Below are 17,658 nucleotides of genomic sequence, written 5' to 3'. Positions count from 1 at the left end.
CGCTTCTCCTCCCGATACCTTATCGTGCTGTGGACAGGATGTTTTACATTGCTTTCTCGATGGTGACCGGACAAACATCCTTTCACTATCAAAAGCCCTTGGAGCGTTACTGTATTGCAGAGCCTTTGATCTGTGCTTGGATAATCAAAGATTAAAAACAGACTCCTCCCACCCTGCTTTATATCTGGCTAGTCCTGATTTAATAAAAGTTGAATGTTACCCTACACCCAGAAATTTGTAAATGTTATTGCAAAGGCCAGGAGAAGGGTTGGGATCCTGGTCACTGAATACAAGATAGACAGTTTGGGGGTTGTTCCCACACAGTCTCAAACTAGTGTCACCAGGAACACATACGTGTGTACGGAGGCAGTGTTTGTTCTTCATTGAAGTAATTTCACTGGAATGATTTATCAGTCATGTTACACATCTCCTTGTGCCAAGAACTCCTGAATCGCCTGGCATTTGCTCCTTATTGTTCTTGGTCCTGTTGCTTGTAAAGGCGCTTCAAGTATTGGTAGGCAGATAGGTCTTGTCCTTCACCCTCTATTATTTAAGATCAAACTTAAAAGCCTGAGAGCTTTGTAGGTTGGGCTTGGGCAACTATGGATTTGGGTTTTTTTATTTTTCCTTTTAGACTGATGCGTGTGGCAGTAATTGGTTTGAGAACCCTCCTTCCCAGGCTAAACTTGAAGCCTGCATCCTGTGTACTGCTTCGTGTTGTGCTGCTGGTTTTGGCTAAATGTTTTATCTTGGACAACAGTTGTCACGGCAAGTTTATCATGTCGGATCTGCAATGTCAGATCTGCCAGCCCGTGAGAGCAGGACCTCTAACACCATGAGTTGGTGCCTCCCCGTTTGCCCATCTTTAGCTGCTGTGAGGTGATGCTGGTTTGCATTCTGTGGCTTTAATGGTGCCATTTACTTAGGACTTGACTGGAGAAGTGGCTGATTAAAAGTTATCTGTCATAAGTGCAGGCACAGAAAATACTTAAAAATGGAAAAACAGTAGAAATTCGTACTGAAAGTTTCTCTGGTTAAATCTGTCCTCATGTTGAAGGCAAAGAGCTCACAACCCATCCTTACAGAAACATTTTAGCCTCTGTTCATGAGCACCAGCCTCTCTGGGAAGAGCAGCTTTGTGTCCAAGCACGGGTGCCGAGTCATTTTCCAAGCCGTCCCATTCGGTGGGGTGGCAGGAACACTTTTACGGTGCTACAGTTGAGATCCTAGCTGCTGTAGCGCAATGCACGCAAGTGCTTGGCAAAGCAGGTATGCAGCTGGGGGCTGAAATTTGTACCAGATGTGCTGGACGAGCTCCTTTACCTGACTTTAGCAGCCGGTGCATTGAGAGCCAGGGGGATTCACCACATGCTTTCCCTGAAACATGTCCTTGCCTGGCAGCACTGCTCCAGTCCTGCCCCTTGGGTAGGGAACCCTTCTGGGGGGCTTTGGGTAGTGGCCCAGGCTGGCCCAAGCCTGGCTCCCTGCTGCGTGGCAAAACAGGGAGGCGTCTCTTGAGACGGGCTGTATGCATCCAGCTCTTCCTCGCCGGGGGCTTCTGACTCCGTCCCGAGGTAAAGAATGAGTCCGTCTGGCAACGAAAGCGGAGATTCAGTCTCTCTCATGCAGCATCCTTCTGCGTGCGCAGCTGCCATCGCTGGGGTAAGCCACCCTTTGCAGTTGCCCTTAGCCCTATAAGCAATGTGTTATTTCTAATTAATACATTTTTCTTTACTTAAATCATGTCCTGTGCCTGTTGTGTTTCTAGCCAAGTCCTCCAGCTTGTCTTCTGCAAACTTCTCTTTGCAGAGAATCTTAAACCTGTCTTTTGGGCCTTCTAGATGGATAATTGGAAGGAGGTGGGAAAGTTTTGGTGGGTGTTCCTCTTTTCTCTGCAGTTTTGCAGAGAATCAGGTAAAGCAGTGGGATGCTTCTCATACTAGCCTTAAAGGATCACCCACCAGCCTGAAGTGACTACAGTAGATCTTGCAATGTTGCACTTCAGGAGTGGAGCAGAAGCTTCTATTTTGGTCGTCTTTGATTTCTAAGTCACTAATTTCTAAGAAGAGACTTGGTGGAATCTCAAAGTCCCTTCAGTTGAGTTGTGGGTTGGTTTGTTTTATTTTTTTAATGGACTGTGCTCTTGGTCTTCAAAATCATCCTCATCTCTAAGAATAATTTGCACGCTAAGGCAAACCTGCTATCTTTTGAAGTGTGGTAATAACAGAAGGCTGGTGGAACTGGCTTCCTGCAGCTCCCTGGTGTAGTAGGTTCCCTCACGCAAAACTCCAGGGGAGCCAGCGAGTCGGAGAGGAGGGCCAGGCTTGGATGGACCTCAGGAGCCAGTTAGAGCGATGTGCACCTGGGTCTCAATTGCCCTGGACTGGTTTGGAGCCATGGGAGAGCAGGGGACTTCTAATACTGCAGTGAGCAGAGCTTCATGTAATGGGGGAATCTAATCTCTGATCTCATCTCAGCTTTGAATGTCTTTTTCCATATTTTTGATGTAAACGACATTCTTCAGGTTTGCTAGTCTTTTTACCTCCCTGCCAGTCTGCGGGGTCAGTTCGCGGAGGACAGATGAAGAACTGTTCTGCCTTTAAGATCAAGACTTTGCTTTTGATGTTTGGTCAGCAGGAGGAGAAGTGCCTTTCGTTGGAGACCTTGGTACAAATGGGTCTACATTAAGAAACAAAACTGGGTCGATGGTTTTGGTGTGGTACTTAAGGCCACATTCCAAAATCATGCATTAACTCTGTACAATTTATTGTTTTCAGGAATGCTGAAGAGAAGTCTAGGGTTGAAATGCCAGCAGTACAGCGAGTGTGCTGCAGGACCGGACTGCGTGTGTTCGTAGCTATGCAGCTCTGGGTTTACTGTCTGTTTTAAAAGAGCCTGAGAGAACAGGTAGGGAGCTTCAGGGTTGGGTTGAGGTTTGTGATCCACTCTCGAGTAGATCCTTGGCTGGGGGCTCTTCCAGCACACGTCCTGGAGCAGATGCTTTGTCCGCTCCCTTTTTGTCTGAACTGTGCCCGTGCTGGCCTGGGCTCAGGGTCCCTGCTTCACCTCTGCCGCTGCAAGGGGGGGTCTCAGCTTCTCCGGGAGCGCTGCCTTCCAAAGGGAGCACTGCAGTTTGCCTCTTCAAGGACACGTAGCATTGCCCAAGATGTATCACGCACGGGCTTGGCAAATTTTAAATTTTAAGTTACAAATCTACAGCCTTGTGTTGCTGTTTCTTGAAACCTTCTTTGGCCTTAATTCAGGATCCTTTAAGTTGTCCCAAATCATTCCACCGCTGGTGCCGGCTCTGAAACATAGGCTCTCTCTCTGCCCTCTCATCAGTCGTTGCCCTTCCAGACCTCTCTGGTAGTAATTCATTTGAGTTTGTTCATCTCTGCGAGATGAAAGTTGGCTGAACAGACAGGCACGTTAAGGGCTAAATAATAATACCGAGTTATTCGGGAGTGCTTTCTATCCAGAAGGTCTAAGCCTTTTCCAGAGGAAGTTGATATTATCTTTTTAATAGATTGTGAAACTGAGGCCAGTGCCCTCTCTGCAGCACTTGGGATGGAGCACGGGTCCCTGACACCCGTCCCAACACACTGCTCTGACGCTTCTTTTCCTTCCATTTGCATCTCTGAGCACACATCTCCCGGATGGTCCCAGCGCTGCCTTCCATTATTTCTTTCAGAGGAAAAGAAGGAATTGTGCCCTTTTCTCCAGCACGTATCCTCCGTGGTTTCAGTCAGATGTGTGCTATCACATGGGTTTTCTGGCTCTGCGTGCTTCTCCCAGTCGTTGTTCCAGAGGCGGAAAAACACGCTGGAAGAGTTATTGCTTTTCTCCTTTTTATTTGATGTTCTTTGCCTGTCTCTGCAGAGCCATTTAGATAAGGGGATTTATCAAGCTTGAACTGATTAACCCTGGATGCAGGAAGTCGGAATGGAGCGTTCCAGCTGTGAAATCCTCAGCCTTACCCCGAAGCACACATGGGTCTGAAGGAATTTCACATCTCTTTTCCCCTTGTCGGCAAATCACCGTGGTGAACTTTTGCTGTTGCCTTACTGGACTTCTCTCGCTAATGGGCCATGGGGGTGGTTGGTTGGCAGGGCTGTTCAGGAACCCAGACTGCGGCTGGTAGGACTGCACGCAGCACGGGGTGTCTGCGGGCACTTCAGGGTTCCTGTTCCTGGAGATTTTTTTCCCTTTATTGAGAGAGGGTTGATTTTGATAGAAATCCGGTAATTTTGCCTGTAGGAAGATGCTTTAGAAGTTGTTGCCAGTCACTTTCTCAGTGCAGAACTGGCAGCCAAAGAGTGACTTCACAAGAAAGGGAGGGAAGCGGCTCCCTGAAAGGTCAGGATAGGAAAAAAATGGTTGCTTAGTTGACTGCGTGAGGAGTTTGTGCCTTCAGAGCCTTCTCCCCGTTGTTTCATGTTGCCATAGGTCCAGTAGGCCTTAAGAGAATAGCTATCCAAGACAGAGTTTTAAAACCTTGGTTTGTTTTTTCGGGTGTTCCCTGGCTGTGCTTGGTGGTGTCAGACTGTCTGGGAAGTGTGGCAGGACTCTGAGCCCAAATGTGTCCTCCTGCCAGGGTTAAATAGCGATCCAGAGAGTCCTTCTGAAACTCTGATCCAGAAGAGAGACCTCCATGACACACATCTGGAAACACTGAAAAATACGAGGGCTTCCAACAGAATCCAAGCCAGGGAGGAGAAATAACCTCGTGCCTACCTCAAAGGGCCAATCTCTTGTCAGCACGAGCAGCGCTGAAGTGCTGGTTCACGTGGGAATCCTTCTGTTGCTACGGCGGTGAAGCTATTTCCCACCTACAGGAGGGGGTGAAGGGGTGGCAGGGAGGGATGTCATTTAATCGTATGAAGATCAGTCACACTTTTATCCTTGTAAAGGGTTGCAGTTCCAGATTTAGGATCTCCTTTTGGCACCAAACCATTTGAAAGTGTCTCTTGCTCTATTGCAAGGGTCAGAAGTGCGGGTAATGAGTCCCCTGATAATTCAGCGCAGACCTTTCCCTTGAAGGACAAGACCTCTGATAAAAGCTCAGGATTGCAAGTCAGGAGGTGATAAACTCTAATGGAGATGTTCTTCGCAGCCGGGAAAGGGTGCGTGATTTCTGTATGTCTGCTCGTGGGCTGCTGTGAGAGCGCCGTCTTATCTTTAAGGAGTGGAGTGAGCATCATTCTGTTAATGTCTACGAAGTTTGCAGACACATTTAACGGCACATTTTTTTGCTGGAATTACCTGCTTAGGTTATTTTTTCCTTTCTCCCCTGTGCGTTGCTGTGCGAGCAGAACTGCTTGCTTCTTTGTGAACCAGACTGGGGAAGCAGATATAGTCTGGGTTAAGGGGGAAAAAAAAAGATAGAAAGTGTTTTGATAGGATTATTTCAAGGTGGATTGGTTCCCTGGGCCATCTGCAGTGCAGATGCACAAATAGCTTGTTCCAGCACATGTGAGACAAGGCGGGTGTTGGCAGAGAGGGGACGTGTAGTGAGCGAGCGATACCTTGAGCTGCTGTTGCTGTCAAGAGCGCGGTGTTGAACCAGCCCCAGACACTCTTGGCCTAGCGTTCGTCAACACTGGAGAGCAAGACTCGATATTGCCAGTTCGCGTTCTCCCTGCTTTGACTGAAAGGAAAGCTTGAATCCAGTGTAACTTCAGCCCGTGTTCATTATGATTTTTACTGTTTTTTCCAGATTGCCCGACAGGAAGGAAGAGTCATTTTAACCTCTGGACTCCCATATCAGACTGTAAGTGTTCAGAGCTTCTGGCATTTTTCTGGCAACGTATCATTGTGTGGTCTGGGATGTGCAGTGTAGAGAAGAGGAAAAATCAGATGCGAATGCAACAGCTGGCTTGGCTTCTTCATGTTTTCTGCACTAAACATTACATTAAGGGTCTTGAGAGGTTTGCTGTTGTGAATGACCAAAGCTCGGGGTGAAATGGTTTTTATACTCTGTACTGCATCAGTCGGGAGAGTGATTGCTCTCCATTGGGGCGGGGGGTGGAAATCAAGCCAAGCAATCCAGAACAAAGTGTTTCTGTTTGGCCTCGCTGGCAGGTGAAAGGCAGCTCGATTCCCATACTTTTTATCACAAAGATTCTTGTTTACTGACTGGCTCCACACTGACATAGTTTCAACACTTAAAGACGTTTCTTCAGGCTTGGAAGGGAGAATAGAAGCCACCGAGCATGGGACCCCATGGAAGCTGTAGAGGTTTTGTGTTCCTATAGATACAAAAAACCCAAAGCAAAACCCAACCTTACCCTCAGCACCAGATGTTCAGAGCCCTTCATGAGACACACTTCAAAACAGAGCGTTGGTAGGAATATACTGAACCTGTCAAGTCAGTGGTTGCGCTGTTACGACGCCTGCTGCAGGTCCTTTGCACTTTGTTATTGCCCAAAAATCCATTTGGAAGAGTGAAACTATTCTGCATTGCACACATGAGCCAGAGCGCAGGAGTTCTTTGTTACAGACTACCAATATCAAAGCTCCCAACTACTCAAGTAGCTAACTGGAGTATTTGCAGAATGCAGGTTGCTGATTTCCTACATAATAGCTGGGAATCGAAGAAAACTCCCCCCATGATGAGACACTGTGAGGCAAGTGCGGCCGTGCCACGCTGCAGGTTCTGTATCCAGACTGCGGCTCCTTGAGCCTACAGTTGATGTAATAGGTAGTTCAGCATCCAGCATAATCTTATTTGGCAAAGCTTTAGCTTCAAAGCACTGTGTAGGAATTACAAAAGGAAAATAACTGCTTCCCAGTGTACGATACTGTCCTGGGAAACGTCTGGTTCCCTTTGTTCCTTTGCCTGCCCTACGTGAGGACAGGACGGCTCTGCCAGGCTCCTTTACTTGCGTGTAGCTGATCCCACCTCGCTGTGAGTACTCATCATGCTCATAAAGATGTGGCTGGAACTTCCCAGTGCTTGTTCCCAGATACAGACTTCTCTGCTAAACGTGGAACAAACATCGAGGGACTGTCCACCTCAACCACTTCAGATTCATTGGCCACCAGTGAACTCCAGGTGAAACGGTGTATGAACTAGAAGGGTCGAAGTGGTAAAACTATCGTTGGCCATCATCTCCATCATTGTGCTCTTGCATACCGTGTGTCATCTGGCCAGGTTTCATGTGAAGGCTGATTAAATTTGGTTCCCTCTTGCTACCCCTGTCAGCACCACACCACCAAATTATAAGTTGAAGGGGACTTGGGCAATCGTGTTTCAGAGATATATAAAATGCTGCAGAGCTTCAGTGCTTCAGTAGTCTCAGAGCTATTGCAGCAGTCGCTAAGTGTTAAATTACCAATTGTGCTTGTTAGATCAAAATTTATACTGTAAACACATACTAACTTCAAATATTATTTGTAATTAAACCCAAACCCAAGTGTATTAGGAAAAAAAACACGGATCATGATGAGTAGAGTGCCTCATTTATTGTCTTTTTGGTTTTTGACTTGTCCTTTGAAGCTGCAGTCCCAGGTAGCAGAAGGAAGGTGTTTCTCTGTGAACTGCTCAGAAAAGGCCAAAGAACAGGCCCTGCAGGTTCTGAAGCACTTCAACGTTCAAGTGTCCCTGGCGGATATCTTCAGCCGCTGCCAGGTAGGACAAGGCTTCTTTGAGTTCAAGTTCACGCTCCCTCGCCGTTCCGTGCGCAGCAGGCAGCGCTTCAGCTTTTCGGGTCTTGCACTCGGTGTCTTCTACTTGGTTCCCAAGATTTTTGCTTGAACTTTGGCAACGTCTTGCAGAGCTGTGAGGAGCTCTGAGTGTGCTAACGTCCTTCGGAAGCGTTGATGACTAAGTCAGAAGAGCAGAGGCCCTGCATCTGCAGCTTTGCTAAAAACCCTGCTGTTTTTCTGATTTTTTTGGTACTTGGCATGTGTTTTGGCATTGACTATCACGGTTATAGTCTGTTGCTGTGTTCTCTGTCTAGGACACATGCTGTTTTAATTATAAACCATGTTTAATTATGGCTCTGTGATTCTGATAACGTTTAATTACTTTAATGGGCGGATTTTTTTTTTTTTAGGACTCTATTTTTTTTTTTTCAGAAGCTATTAGGTTAATTCATGTCCATGCTAGTTGATGACTCCAGATTGTGTTTGGCACTGGATATCTGTGGATTGTTGTTAAGAAGAAATTTTAATTGTGTTAGCTCAAATCTCCATCTCTTCCAATTTCACTCTTCTATTTGTTGCAGTAACACGCTGAAACCTATCCCTTCAAAAACTGTAATATAAACCAACTTGCAACTTCAACATCGCTCGTCTTATCGGTGTTTAAAGAGAGAAAGAGAAGAAACTGCAAATCTGGCTAGAGAAGGAGCTTTCTCTTAGGAATAAACAAGCCAGCTGAACACTTGAGCGGAGTCTGGCTCAGTGCCTTGCGGTCGAGCTCGCGGGGTCTCCTGGCCTGGTGGAACGGCACAAGTGCTGTAGGAATAGCAACGACTTCTGAGCAAGCACCAGAGAGCGTTTTCCAGAGCTCTGCTTAGATCTGATGTCGGTTGTTGAAACTCGGTCTGTAACTTAGAGAGAAAATGAGGGTTGTCCAGCTGTGCAGGTTGTCTGTAAGAGGAGAATGGTGTAACGCCACGCAGATTGGATCGATGTACTATGGGCTGATCTTACTTCAGGATCAATGTATATATTCAGATATAAGATACTGCGTTCAGTCTTGCGGTTTTATTGTTCCGAGAACAGATTGCAGTTGTTACATAGTGGCACGCTGGCTTCTTTGCTATTTTAAAAAAAACTTTAAGAAACCTTGTGGATTCTCCGGTTCCCTGAGATCCCATAAAATAGCAGCGTTCTTCCTGCTGGTTGTTGAAATACCACAGGAATAAGCACACACAAAAAACCATGCTGCAGAAAACTCTGTGATATCTGTAATAAAAGCAGAAGTCTGTGCGGCATGCGATATAAAACTGACCCCTTGCCCATGATCTGGAGTCTGGAACTGTTTAACGACACGGCGTTTTAGTACGTGCTGTCTTAGTTTACAGTATAAATAGGGGTAATCAATCTGGCTAGGAATATATACTAAGTGTTCTCTTACTTCCAGGAGAAATGCCTTCCCTGTAAATTGTGGTGGTAGAACAGCTGCATGTTTTATACCGTTACGCATGGGAAGATGCTATTATTTGTCAAACTGCTCCGTGTTCTGAATCATATATTTACCTACATTTAAGGCTTTGGCGTTTTGGAGCTGATTTTGTTCAGCTGTCCTCTACAGACTGTACAAGTTGCGCCGTGGTTGCTGCTGCTCTCGAGGAGAACCCAAGCCTTCGCAGCTGCACGGGCCGGCAGCTCTGCGCAGGTCTGCGTGCGAGGGAGAGCGCGGGGCAGCGGGCTGAGAGCGATCGCGCTGCGTGACTGCCGAGCATTGACTGCCCACAGAAAAAATGGCAAATTTCTGCTTTTAAGAGGGTGCTCTGGGGCCACTGTGGCCAACAGAGACCTCAGCGCTTCATTTGTGAGTTCTTTCAAAGACATCCTAATTCTCTGCAAACCTAATGGGGCTTAATTAGGATGGAGGCTGGATCCTTAAACTGCTGAGCTGTGCCTTCCATACTGCCCGCTCTGGTCTTTAACTGGGTTACAGACCTCAGGGCTTTGCTGTCTGCCACCTCCTTGCAGAAATGTGTATTGCTAAGGGGTGACCCAGGGTTTCGGCTGTCCCTGCAGCAGGGGCGCGCTGATGGCGTGCAGGCTGGGGCCTCCGAAACGCCCAAGTGCTGCTGCGTACATGCTCGGGAGGAGGAGGAGGCTGGGGAATGCTCATTCGTAACCCGGGCCCTCTCCTTCCTCGCCTTCGTGGAGCTCGGCCGGCCGGTGTGCGAACGGCGGGCCCGGCAGCAAAGGACAGCCCTGCTGCGCTTGCCGGAGCGCTGGAGCTGGGTTATCGGCTGCGATCATCCGCTGTAGATAAGCGGTTTCTGTGTGTCACAGGAAGCAATGTGGCATCCTGCCTGCCTCTCTCCGTCTCGTGGAGCAAGGGCTTGTTTTGTCTCTTGGGCTTCTATTCTGTAAATGGTTTGAGTCAATATGTCAGCAAATATTGTTGCTGTAACAATTAATGCGTGTAGCGCAGAGCACACGGTAAAAATAGGTCCCGGTTCAATGTTGTACCCAAGATTGCTGTAAAATATGTTTCCTCTGTCAGCTCCCTCGGCAGGGATGGATGCTCTCTCTTTTGCAGATGCAAAGAATGGGCTTGCTTTGTAACCCTGCCAAAATACTGCCTTTTTCTGTTAAAACAATGGCAAATGCCGGTTACCTCTGTCTGCCTTAGAGCATTTCACCCGTGGGCTTCTCAGCATTTCTGCTTTCAGTTGTGCTGGGCTTCAGCTTGGTTGCTCTGGTTAAAGGCTCCAGGCACAGAGCCTGCTGCTGGCTGCGTCGGTCACGGCCTTCCAAGTGTGATCTTCCTATTGCATCTGTCTCTCAAGTGCTGCATCTTAAGGACTCTGTGATGGTCATGGAGAAGCTTTGGCCAAGCCAGTGAAAATAAGATAAATTCTGTCTTCTGGTGACATGCAACCCCCGCCCCAAAGAAGTCATACATTTCCTCGCCTTAAAATCTTTGAAATAAACCCACTCCCTCTGTTTGACATGCAAATGTCTTTTGTCTGTCACCTCTGCACACATTTGAATATCTTGTATACAGCTTTTCTTCTTTTCAGGTATCCAAAAGTGGCTCCTCCAGAAAGGGGTGATGTAAAACGCATGCCGGAGGGTGTCCTTACGTGATAAGTTCAGCACGTTGGTCCCTTCCACTAGCCAGGAAGATCTTTGTGGAGCTGTCAGGGGCTGTTGTGAGCAGCCTTAGGGTCAGCTACCAAACTGGCTCGAGTGGAAGATCAGTGATCCTCTGCTCTTGACAACTTGGAGGAAGATCTAACGCAGAACTTGCATTTAAGAAAGAAAAAGCCAAAACCTGCTAAAGAAGGTGACCTACTGGATGGCTACAGCTATGGATACGAATATCTGACAGCTAGGGCGCTTTATAGGGGGGCTGAAATTCAGCTTCTCTCACAGGTCTGTCCATGCCAGGAGGAGGTTATCTCCCACCCCTCCAGGTGCCGCAGCCACCCTCGCTCCGACGTGGCGTCCATGCCTGCCTGCTTTGGCACTCGTGTCTGGCCTGGTGGGACAGCAGCAGGACATGAACTCCATCCCAGTCTTGCAAAGAAACACTAGAAAATGGACATGATTTGGCGGATATTACCTGGATGACTGACTTGGCTTTTTCCATCTTGCTTTTCTGCGCCGTCTCATCGAAGATCCATCTGAAGCAGGCGTAGGCTGCATCTGCTGCCCGGGCAGCGCGCGCAGTGCCGCTTCAGGTACTGCTCTCGTTCCCGGTGAGCCCGAGGTACCCAGGACATTTTGCTTCCTCTGGCTAAGGTACGGGGTCTGGCCTAGCCGCCTTCTTGTCAGTGAAAAAACACTTGTGTCAAAGAAGATAAATTCAGGAAAGGGGCTGGCAGCCCTTGGTTGTGAGTAATGCCGCTCTGTGCGGCACTGACAGGGTGAAATTACGGTTTGAATGGTGATAAACTGAGGAGATAAACAGTGCGAGTTGTTCGCTTTAAATCTTGATATCGCAAGTGTTTGTCACGATGGTTTGAAGGGAAAACAGTGTGTTCAGTGTTGTACGGGATCGCCGATAAATGACTCCTGTTATAGAACCTCGTCGTTAAAGGTTTATAACTCTGCTGTAAAAGCCTCGCTGGTTTGAGGCTCCGCAGACAAATTTGGAGCCTGGAGGGCCTGTCCGTCTTCAGAAAAGCCGAGTTGTGCTTTACTTGAAAGCGTAACTGCTGCTCAGCTCCATTTTGAGTCCGAAGCTTTGCTCTTGTGCAAGGGAGGGAGTGGGCTGGGGGCGCGGGGCCCTGCGGTGTGGCTGTGCCACCTCCTTTGGGCCCCTCTTCCCTTTCCTACCCTCTGTTTGACTTGACCCTGGGGCCTTTAAGCTGTCCAGGGCAGGGACCCTGTTCGAACAATACCTAACGCAATGGGAGCCTGATCCCAGGTGAGGTTTCAAGGCTTTCCCGCAAACAAAAATGATTGCAATTATATCCCCTGCAAAAATAAATGTGCACGGGGGGGGTGGGGGGGGGAATCTCAGGCTCCAGCTGCAGTTTCTGCAACTGAACAGCCCTGCATTTATTATAGGATTATCTGCAAATTCAAATCCGTTGTCTCTTTCACTTCACTGAATGCTCTGATCCTAAATAAGCAAATTACATCACCTATTCTGGTGTCCTGTTTAACTTATGACCTCAGCCTGAGCGCTGCAGGATGTGAGAGATAGCTGCTTTATTTCATTGTCTGGAGATCTGATATCTCTTTTCTTCCCCCCCCCCTTTCCCTGCTCTTTCAGTTTCAAAGCTGCTCAGCCCAGCCTCTCAGAAAGGTGTTAGCATGGGATTAGGAGTAGGCGGGGAGGTGGGGGGGAGGAAGAGAGGAAACCACCTTTTTTTTTTTTTTTTTTGAAATTAGGTGCAAAAGTGTTCTAACAGTTGCAGCAAATGTTTCTGGTTTTTTGTGGTTAAGGTAACGAATTTCATTGCTGCAAAGCTCATCATGTGCAAGCTGATTTACGCAGAGGGAGCCCAGTATGGAGCAATCCATTTAGCAGGGACAAAGAAAAAGGCCTTATGATTAGACGAAAAACCCTGTGCTCGGGGCGCTTTGCGAGAACCTTTGAAGCCAGCCTGGGAACTCTGGCAATATTAGTCGATAATTAGTAATATAGATCCCTCAAGCTGTCATTTAGGTTGAAAATGTGCATGTCTCTCATGAGCCTCTGTCACACCAATCTGATCAGCAGGCTTTTTTGTTCCTTTTATGTGGGTTGCTCTGTCGGTCCAGATGATGATGAGAACTGCCAGACATCATCTTTCTCACTAACTTCTGAGCCGAGCAGCTATCTCCCTGCTCTGGCGTGGCGTGGAAGCGGGACCAGGGCAATTTTGTTTTGTGGTCACCTTTCCTGGCCTGAGCAATTCATTTAATTTTTTTAAATGTACCAGTTGTCCTTCCCCGTGCACGGTGAAAAACGAGTAGAATTCAAAGGCTATGTATTTCATAAACTCTTTTCGCCCCGGCAGATGGCAAGGGATTTGTCTCAGGGGTTGCTTAGGACAAAAAGCATCTGCAGCTGAAGTGGGGCCGAGGCGATCATCAAAGAATTTCGAAAATGTCAGTTCTCGGAGCCCACGTTTCAGCGTTTGGGATGCCTTCCACTGACGTAGCATCGTGTCCCTATTTACTTCCTTTCAGCCCCGACATCTCTTTGGAAAGGGCCGTGTCACCGTCTAAAGGAAGAATTAAGAAGGGTCATGTGCGCTGGATTTTGTCGGCTTGGGAATGCTGAGAACGAGAATATCATTTGGAAACCCTCTGTGGTTTAATAAAAGGTTCATCCATAGGATGCAATTTGTCAGCGCCTACAGGTCAGGAAAACCTGTGATTAACAGCATCTGTGGTTTCCCCAGCTGTGTGAGTTAGCTGCTTACTCCTCACCAGCCCTTAACCCAAACCGAAAACTCAGCCCTGTGCCTACCCACTACGTAGGCTGTGATTTCTTGCTTCAGAGTGCAATTGTTCAACACAAAGGGTAAGGCCCTCTTAATCTTTTTGTTTATCCTGGGCTTGGCAATTTAGATGTAATCTGCAACTTGTGCTGCCGAGACTCCGGCCGGGAAGCACAGCCGGTATTATTCTGCCTCCGCAGAGGTTGTTGAGGGAGGGAGCTGGCCTCCGAAGGTACTCGTCCCCCGACTGTCTGACTGTGAGCGTTCAGTCGTGAATGCACCTAGCCCTGGCACAGCAGCGTTTCATTCAGAGGGATGTAGCTCTTTTTATTTGGAGTGGCTCTACACCACGGTCCTTAAATAGTGTCAGGGCTTGCGATAATTTGTCGTGGCAAATTGCGCTCCTTTCCAGACTCCGGTTGAGTTTTTTATTTGCTGATCTCTAAGGCTTTATAAGCCGTAGTGAGAGCTCCTAGCGAGTGGTCACCATCGCGTGCGGGGACGTGGGGGCACAGCGAAGCAACGTGCCTCGTCCGGGGGGAGATCCCAGCGGGAAGCCCCGGTTGCCGGGCAGGAGGGTGGGCAGCGTGCTGTCCGTACCGGCTCCGCCGCGCGATACACGAGCACCTACAGCACCCGTCCTGTAAAATTCCCGGCCTGTAACTTGCTTAGCACTGCGCTGCTGCCCGTGTAAAGCTCAGAGCCCCCCAAAAACAGGGCTCGACTGGGCCTAATTCTCACCAGCGAGCCCGGACAGTGCTGCCTGGTTCCCACAGACTGTACACTTCCCTGCCAAGATTTCAGTATCTTCAGAAATTCAGTGGAGCATGAAGGTCACAGCAAGGGAAGAATGACAGCCTGAGACTTTTTTTTTCCCCTTTCACCAGCTCGGAGCAGACTGTTGTCTCTCTAGCATGTTGACTGTTTTCATAGGGTTAGCGTGAAGTTTATGTTTTACACAGACCAGTGGAAGTCAGATATGGGAATGCAGCAGATCAGCTGTGTTTCTTCAAGGAAGACGGTCTCATGTTGCAGACTTTCTTTCTCAGTGTCTGCAAAAGCTTGATTTCCAGTGAAATTTCCTTTACAGATCTTTGTCTTTAGGTTCTTTTTGTGGAGGTATGTGAGAGACTGCACCCGAGGTTTCGGTTTGTGTATTGGTTTCCTTTCTCTTATTTTCACTTGCAAAGCTGCAGGCGAATATTAAACTTCGGGAGGGAAAAAGCTGTTAATTTTTCACGGTGTTATGTATTACAGTGCTCAAAACGATGATGCCAGATTAGCCATTAGAGGCCAAACCTCAGCTGACAGCAAATGTTTTCTTTTGAGGAAATCATCCTTATTCCTGGGAACTGGTTTTGTTCTCCTGTGCTAAATGCAAGAAAGGTATGAATGTGTGTTTTTTCCTGGAGGGCAACACTAGCTGGAAAAATGCTGGTTTTAGCCAGTGGAAACAGCACAAGCAAACAACGATTGGCAGTGAAAACAGCCCTTGTATTTAGACTAGCATAGAAAAGAAGACACAATGTAGTGCAGAGTAAATGTCCTTTTATACAGTTCTGTACGAGGCTTTTTCTCCCTCTCGTGGGTTTGGGCAGATCGTGAAGTGCATTGGTCAGCAGCGCTGCTGGTGCACTGGGAGAAAGTAATGAAAGGTCAGCGGGTGACAGTGATGGAGTGACTGTAAGGAAAGCGAAGAGCTCTCTGGAGAAGGCAGTGACACAGCTCTAACTCCCATGTGTCCCAAAGAAACTGTCTCCATGTTTTCTCTCAAATGTCATGAGAAAACAAGAGATTTGTAGCCAATTTAAGTTCTGTTGGTTTCCAGTCCCCTGTGCCTCCTGAGGTCAGAGTTCAGTGTATTGACTGTGTCAAGAAGTCAAAATTCCCATGTTTTATACACTGTGGAGTTTCTTCTCCTTTTTGACATTGGTGCCCTTATAATGCTCTTTGTTTGTACGTCGTGGTAAGGATGGGATGTCCAGCTCCCCGTGTTTGAATGGCTGTATATTTGTACTGGTGGGTTCTCAGGATGATAATCCTACATATAAACTAGCAATACAATCAGTAGGTCTCATTATTTGAGAGACCTTGTACATTAAAAGTTAAATAACGTCAAAGTTCTTGTTTTCACAATGGAGTAACCAGCTTCATTAGTAGATCAGGTGAAGTGAATTGATTTGAACCCATCTAGAAGGCCTCCGGGCCTTCATTTTCCCTTCGTAGATCAAGATGATTGAATAGTGTTGGAAAGGAGCCTTTCTTCTAAACAGTTTGATGTGGGACATCTTGTAGCACAGGTAGTATCATGGCAATGTTTTCCCAAATCCTGTGGAGAATCCTGCACAAAGCCCTTGTCCCGTTGTTGCAAATGCAGTTAAATCCCGCTCTGTGCTTCCCGGGGAATGAAGAGTTTTGCAGTCACCCAAGAGTTGCAGTGTTTGCCTGGGCAGCCGTTCATACCGGCAGCAGACCTTTGTTCCTTCAGAAGAATGTGTGATCTCTAGGCATTTTTGAAGCTTTCGTTTGAGTCAGCATTATACACTGAGCTACACATACTTGGCTTCGTTGTAGAACTCGCCAGATCTGTAATTGCTCGACAGCATTTATCTGAAGACCTTTCGGCATTAAACTGTATAACTTCCTACTGGCATAAAATGAACTGTATCTGTTATTCATAGTATTAATTGTACGAGATGACACCCTACACCGAAACCGTACGTCTGTGGACCCCTGTGGGATATGATACACGATTTCCTTCTTCCTCTACTCCTGCAAAGGGATTTTCAGCTAGAAGCAGCTAATGATGAAGAGGGTAAGCAACAGATGTAGAGTTGGGCTTTTCAAGAAGACCTTGTCCCCAAAAGGTGCACGTGGTCTAAATTACTTACGCGATGTAAGAAGAAACCATTTTGTGTTTCTGTAAACCCTTTCATCCCAGGATCACGCAGTGTTTCAGAAAGAGAGACAGGTAAAGCGGTGTCCTGGTGAAACCTGAGGAGAGAAACAGAAAGCTTTTAAGTGAGTTTCTCAATTCATACATTGTGTCTCTCTTTAAGAAGATGATATTTTGCAGTTATCTTGATGAATAGCTGTATCGTGTGCTGTAAGCCCAAGGTGGGGTTTTGCTGAGCTAGGCGTGGATGCTGTCATTGAGTCGGGCATTTATAAGAGGCTCAGGATAAATTTTTCTCTCTCATCACCCAAGAAGGCAATAAAAATCCCTTGGTAGCAGGAAGGTTTTTATAGTGAGCTTATTTGAGAGTGTGCTAATCTGGAACAAAGTCTCCCGACGGCACAAGTTTTTTTCTTCCAGAGGGCACCGAGCACCCACCGGTTTCCTGACACCAGGAGGGACAGCTTAGAGGGAGAACGGCAGCGTAGGAGTTTTGGCAAAGGTGGAAAACGTAACGTTTGGGGCATGCTTCTTGTGAGTCATTCTGTTTTCTCTGGACAAGTGGATTTAGATGATTTACCTGTCTTCAAGGTACACAGTCTGAGTTGATCATCCTTTTATTCAGGGAGGTGCTGGGGGAAGATGCAGGTGAAAGCCTGTTTTTCTGTCATCCCCAGTATCTCCTCCGTTCCCACCGCCCACCTTGGCTTTTCTCTCGGTGGTTTCTGGGGGAGCTGCTCCTACTGAGGCATTTTAGCGAAGCAGGAGAATATCATGTGTTTAAGGTGAGCACAACCAGGTTTCCTTTCCTAACTGCCCCTTCTAATGGCTGTGGATACGATCAGGTGGCTCCAGCCTGAAGCTGTCTTGCAGCCAGGAGGGTGGCCCAGCACCCGTTGTCCCCTGCGCACTTGTCCCTCCCTCGTGTTTGCAGCTCATGCTTGGGGAGGGAGCACACGCGGAGCCAGATGTTGAGACCAATCTGGCTGAAATGGGAGTTCCCATTTGCAGCTGGATCAGTGCTTTGCAGGCACGAGGGACTGCAGGAGCAAGTTACGTCTCCGGTGTACCGATGGCATGGACCGCTCCACCTCCGGCAGCCCGGTCCTGGGGCAGTGCCCCTGCCTGGGGCATGGCAGCGAGCAGGGCTGTCCTGCAGAGGTGTGGGCAGACCGCTAATCTCTGCAGCTC

At 47.7% G+C, this 17,658-nt stretch overlaps 1 protein-coding gene across 27 annotated transcripts in view; it reads left to right on the top strand.

The window, feature by feature from the left end:
- The window catches only part of EXD3 (exonuclease 3'-5' domain containing 3), a 301,259-nt gene that overhangs the window by 155,820 nt on the left and 127,781 nt on the right, over window positions 1-17,658 (top strand). For 24 of the 27 annotated variants that reach the window (XR_015703805.1, XR_015703804.1, XR_015703803.1 and 21 more), the window contains 2 exons: window positions 5,717-5,770; window positions 7,499-7,630. Coding sequence is in view for 23 of the 27 variants with exons in the window: in XM_087753517.1 (XP_087609643.1) it covers window positions 5,717-5,770; window positions 7,499-7,630 (186 nt within the window). In the remaining 4 variants the exon portion in view is untranslated. Of the gene's footprint in view, window positions 1-5,716; window positions 5,771-6,965; window positions 7,463-7,498; window positions 7,631-8,228; window positions 8,537-16,252; window positions 16,274-17,658 lie in introns of those variants that run through there. The other 3 variants (XM_087753514.1, XM_087753515.1, XM_087753516.1) reach the window with 3 other exon arrangements.

This window comes from Nipponia nippon, unplaced genomic scaffold (genome assembly GCF_047370975.1).
Source record: "Nipponia nippon isolate SJK-2023a ecotype South Korea unplaced genomic scaffold, ASM4737097v1 scaffold_16, whole genome shotgun sequence".
NCBI classification, from domain to species: Eukaryota; Metazoa; Chordata; class Aves; order Pelecaniformes; family Threskiornithidae; genus Nipponia; species Nipponia nippon.
Note: the sequence above shows the minus strand (reverse complement) of the source record. Positions and strands in the feature narration are given on the sequence as shown.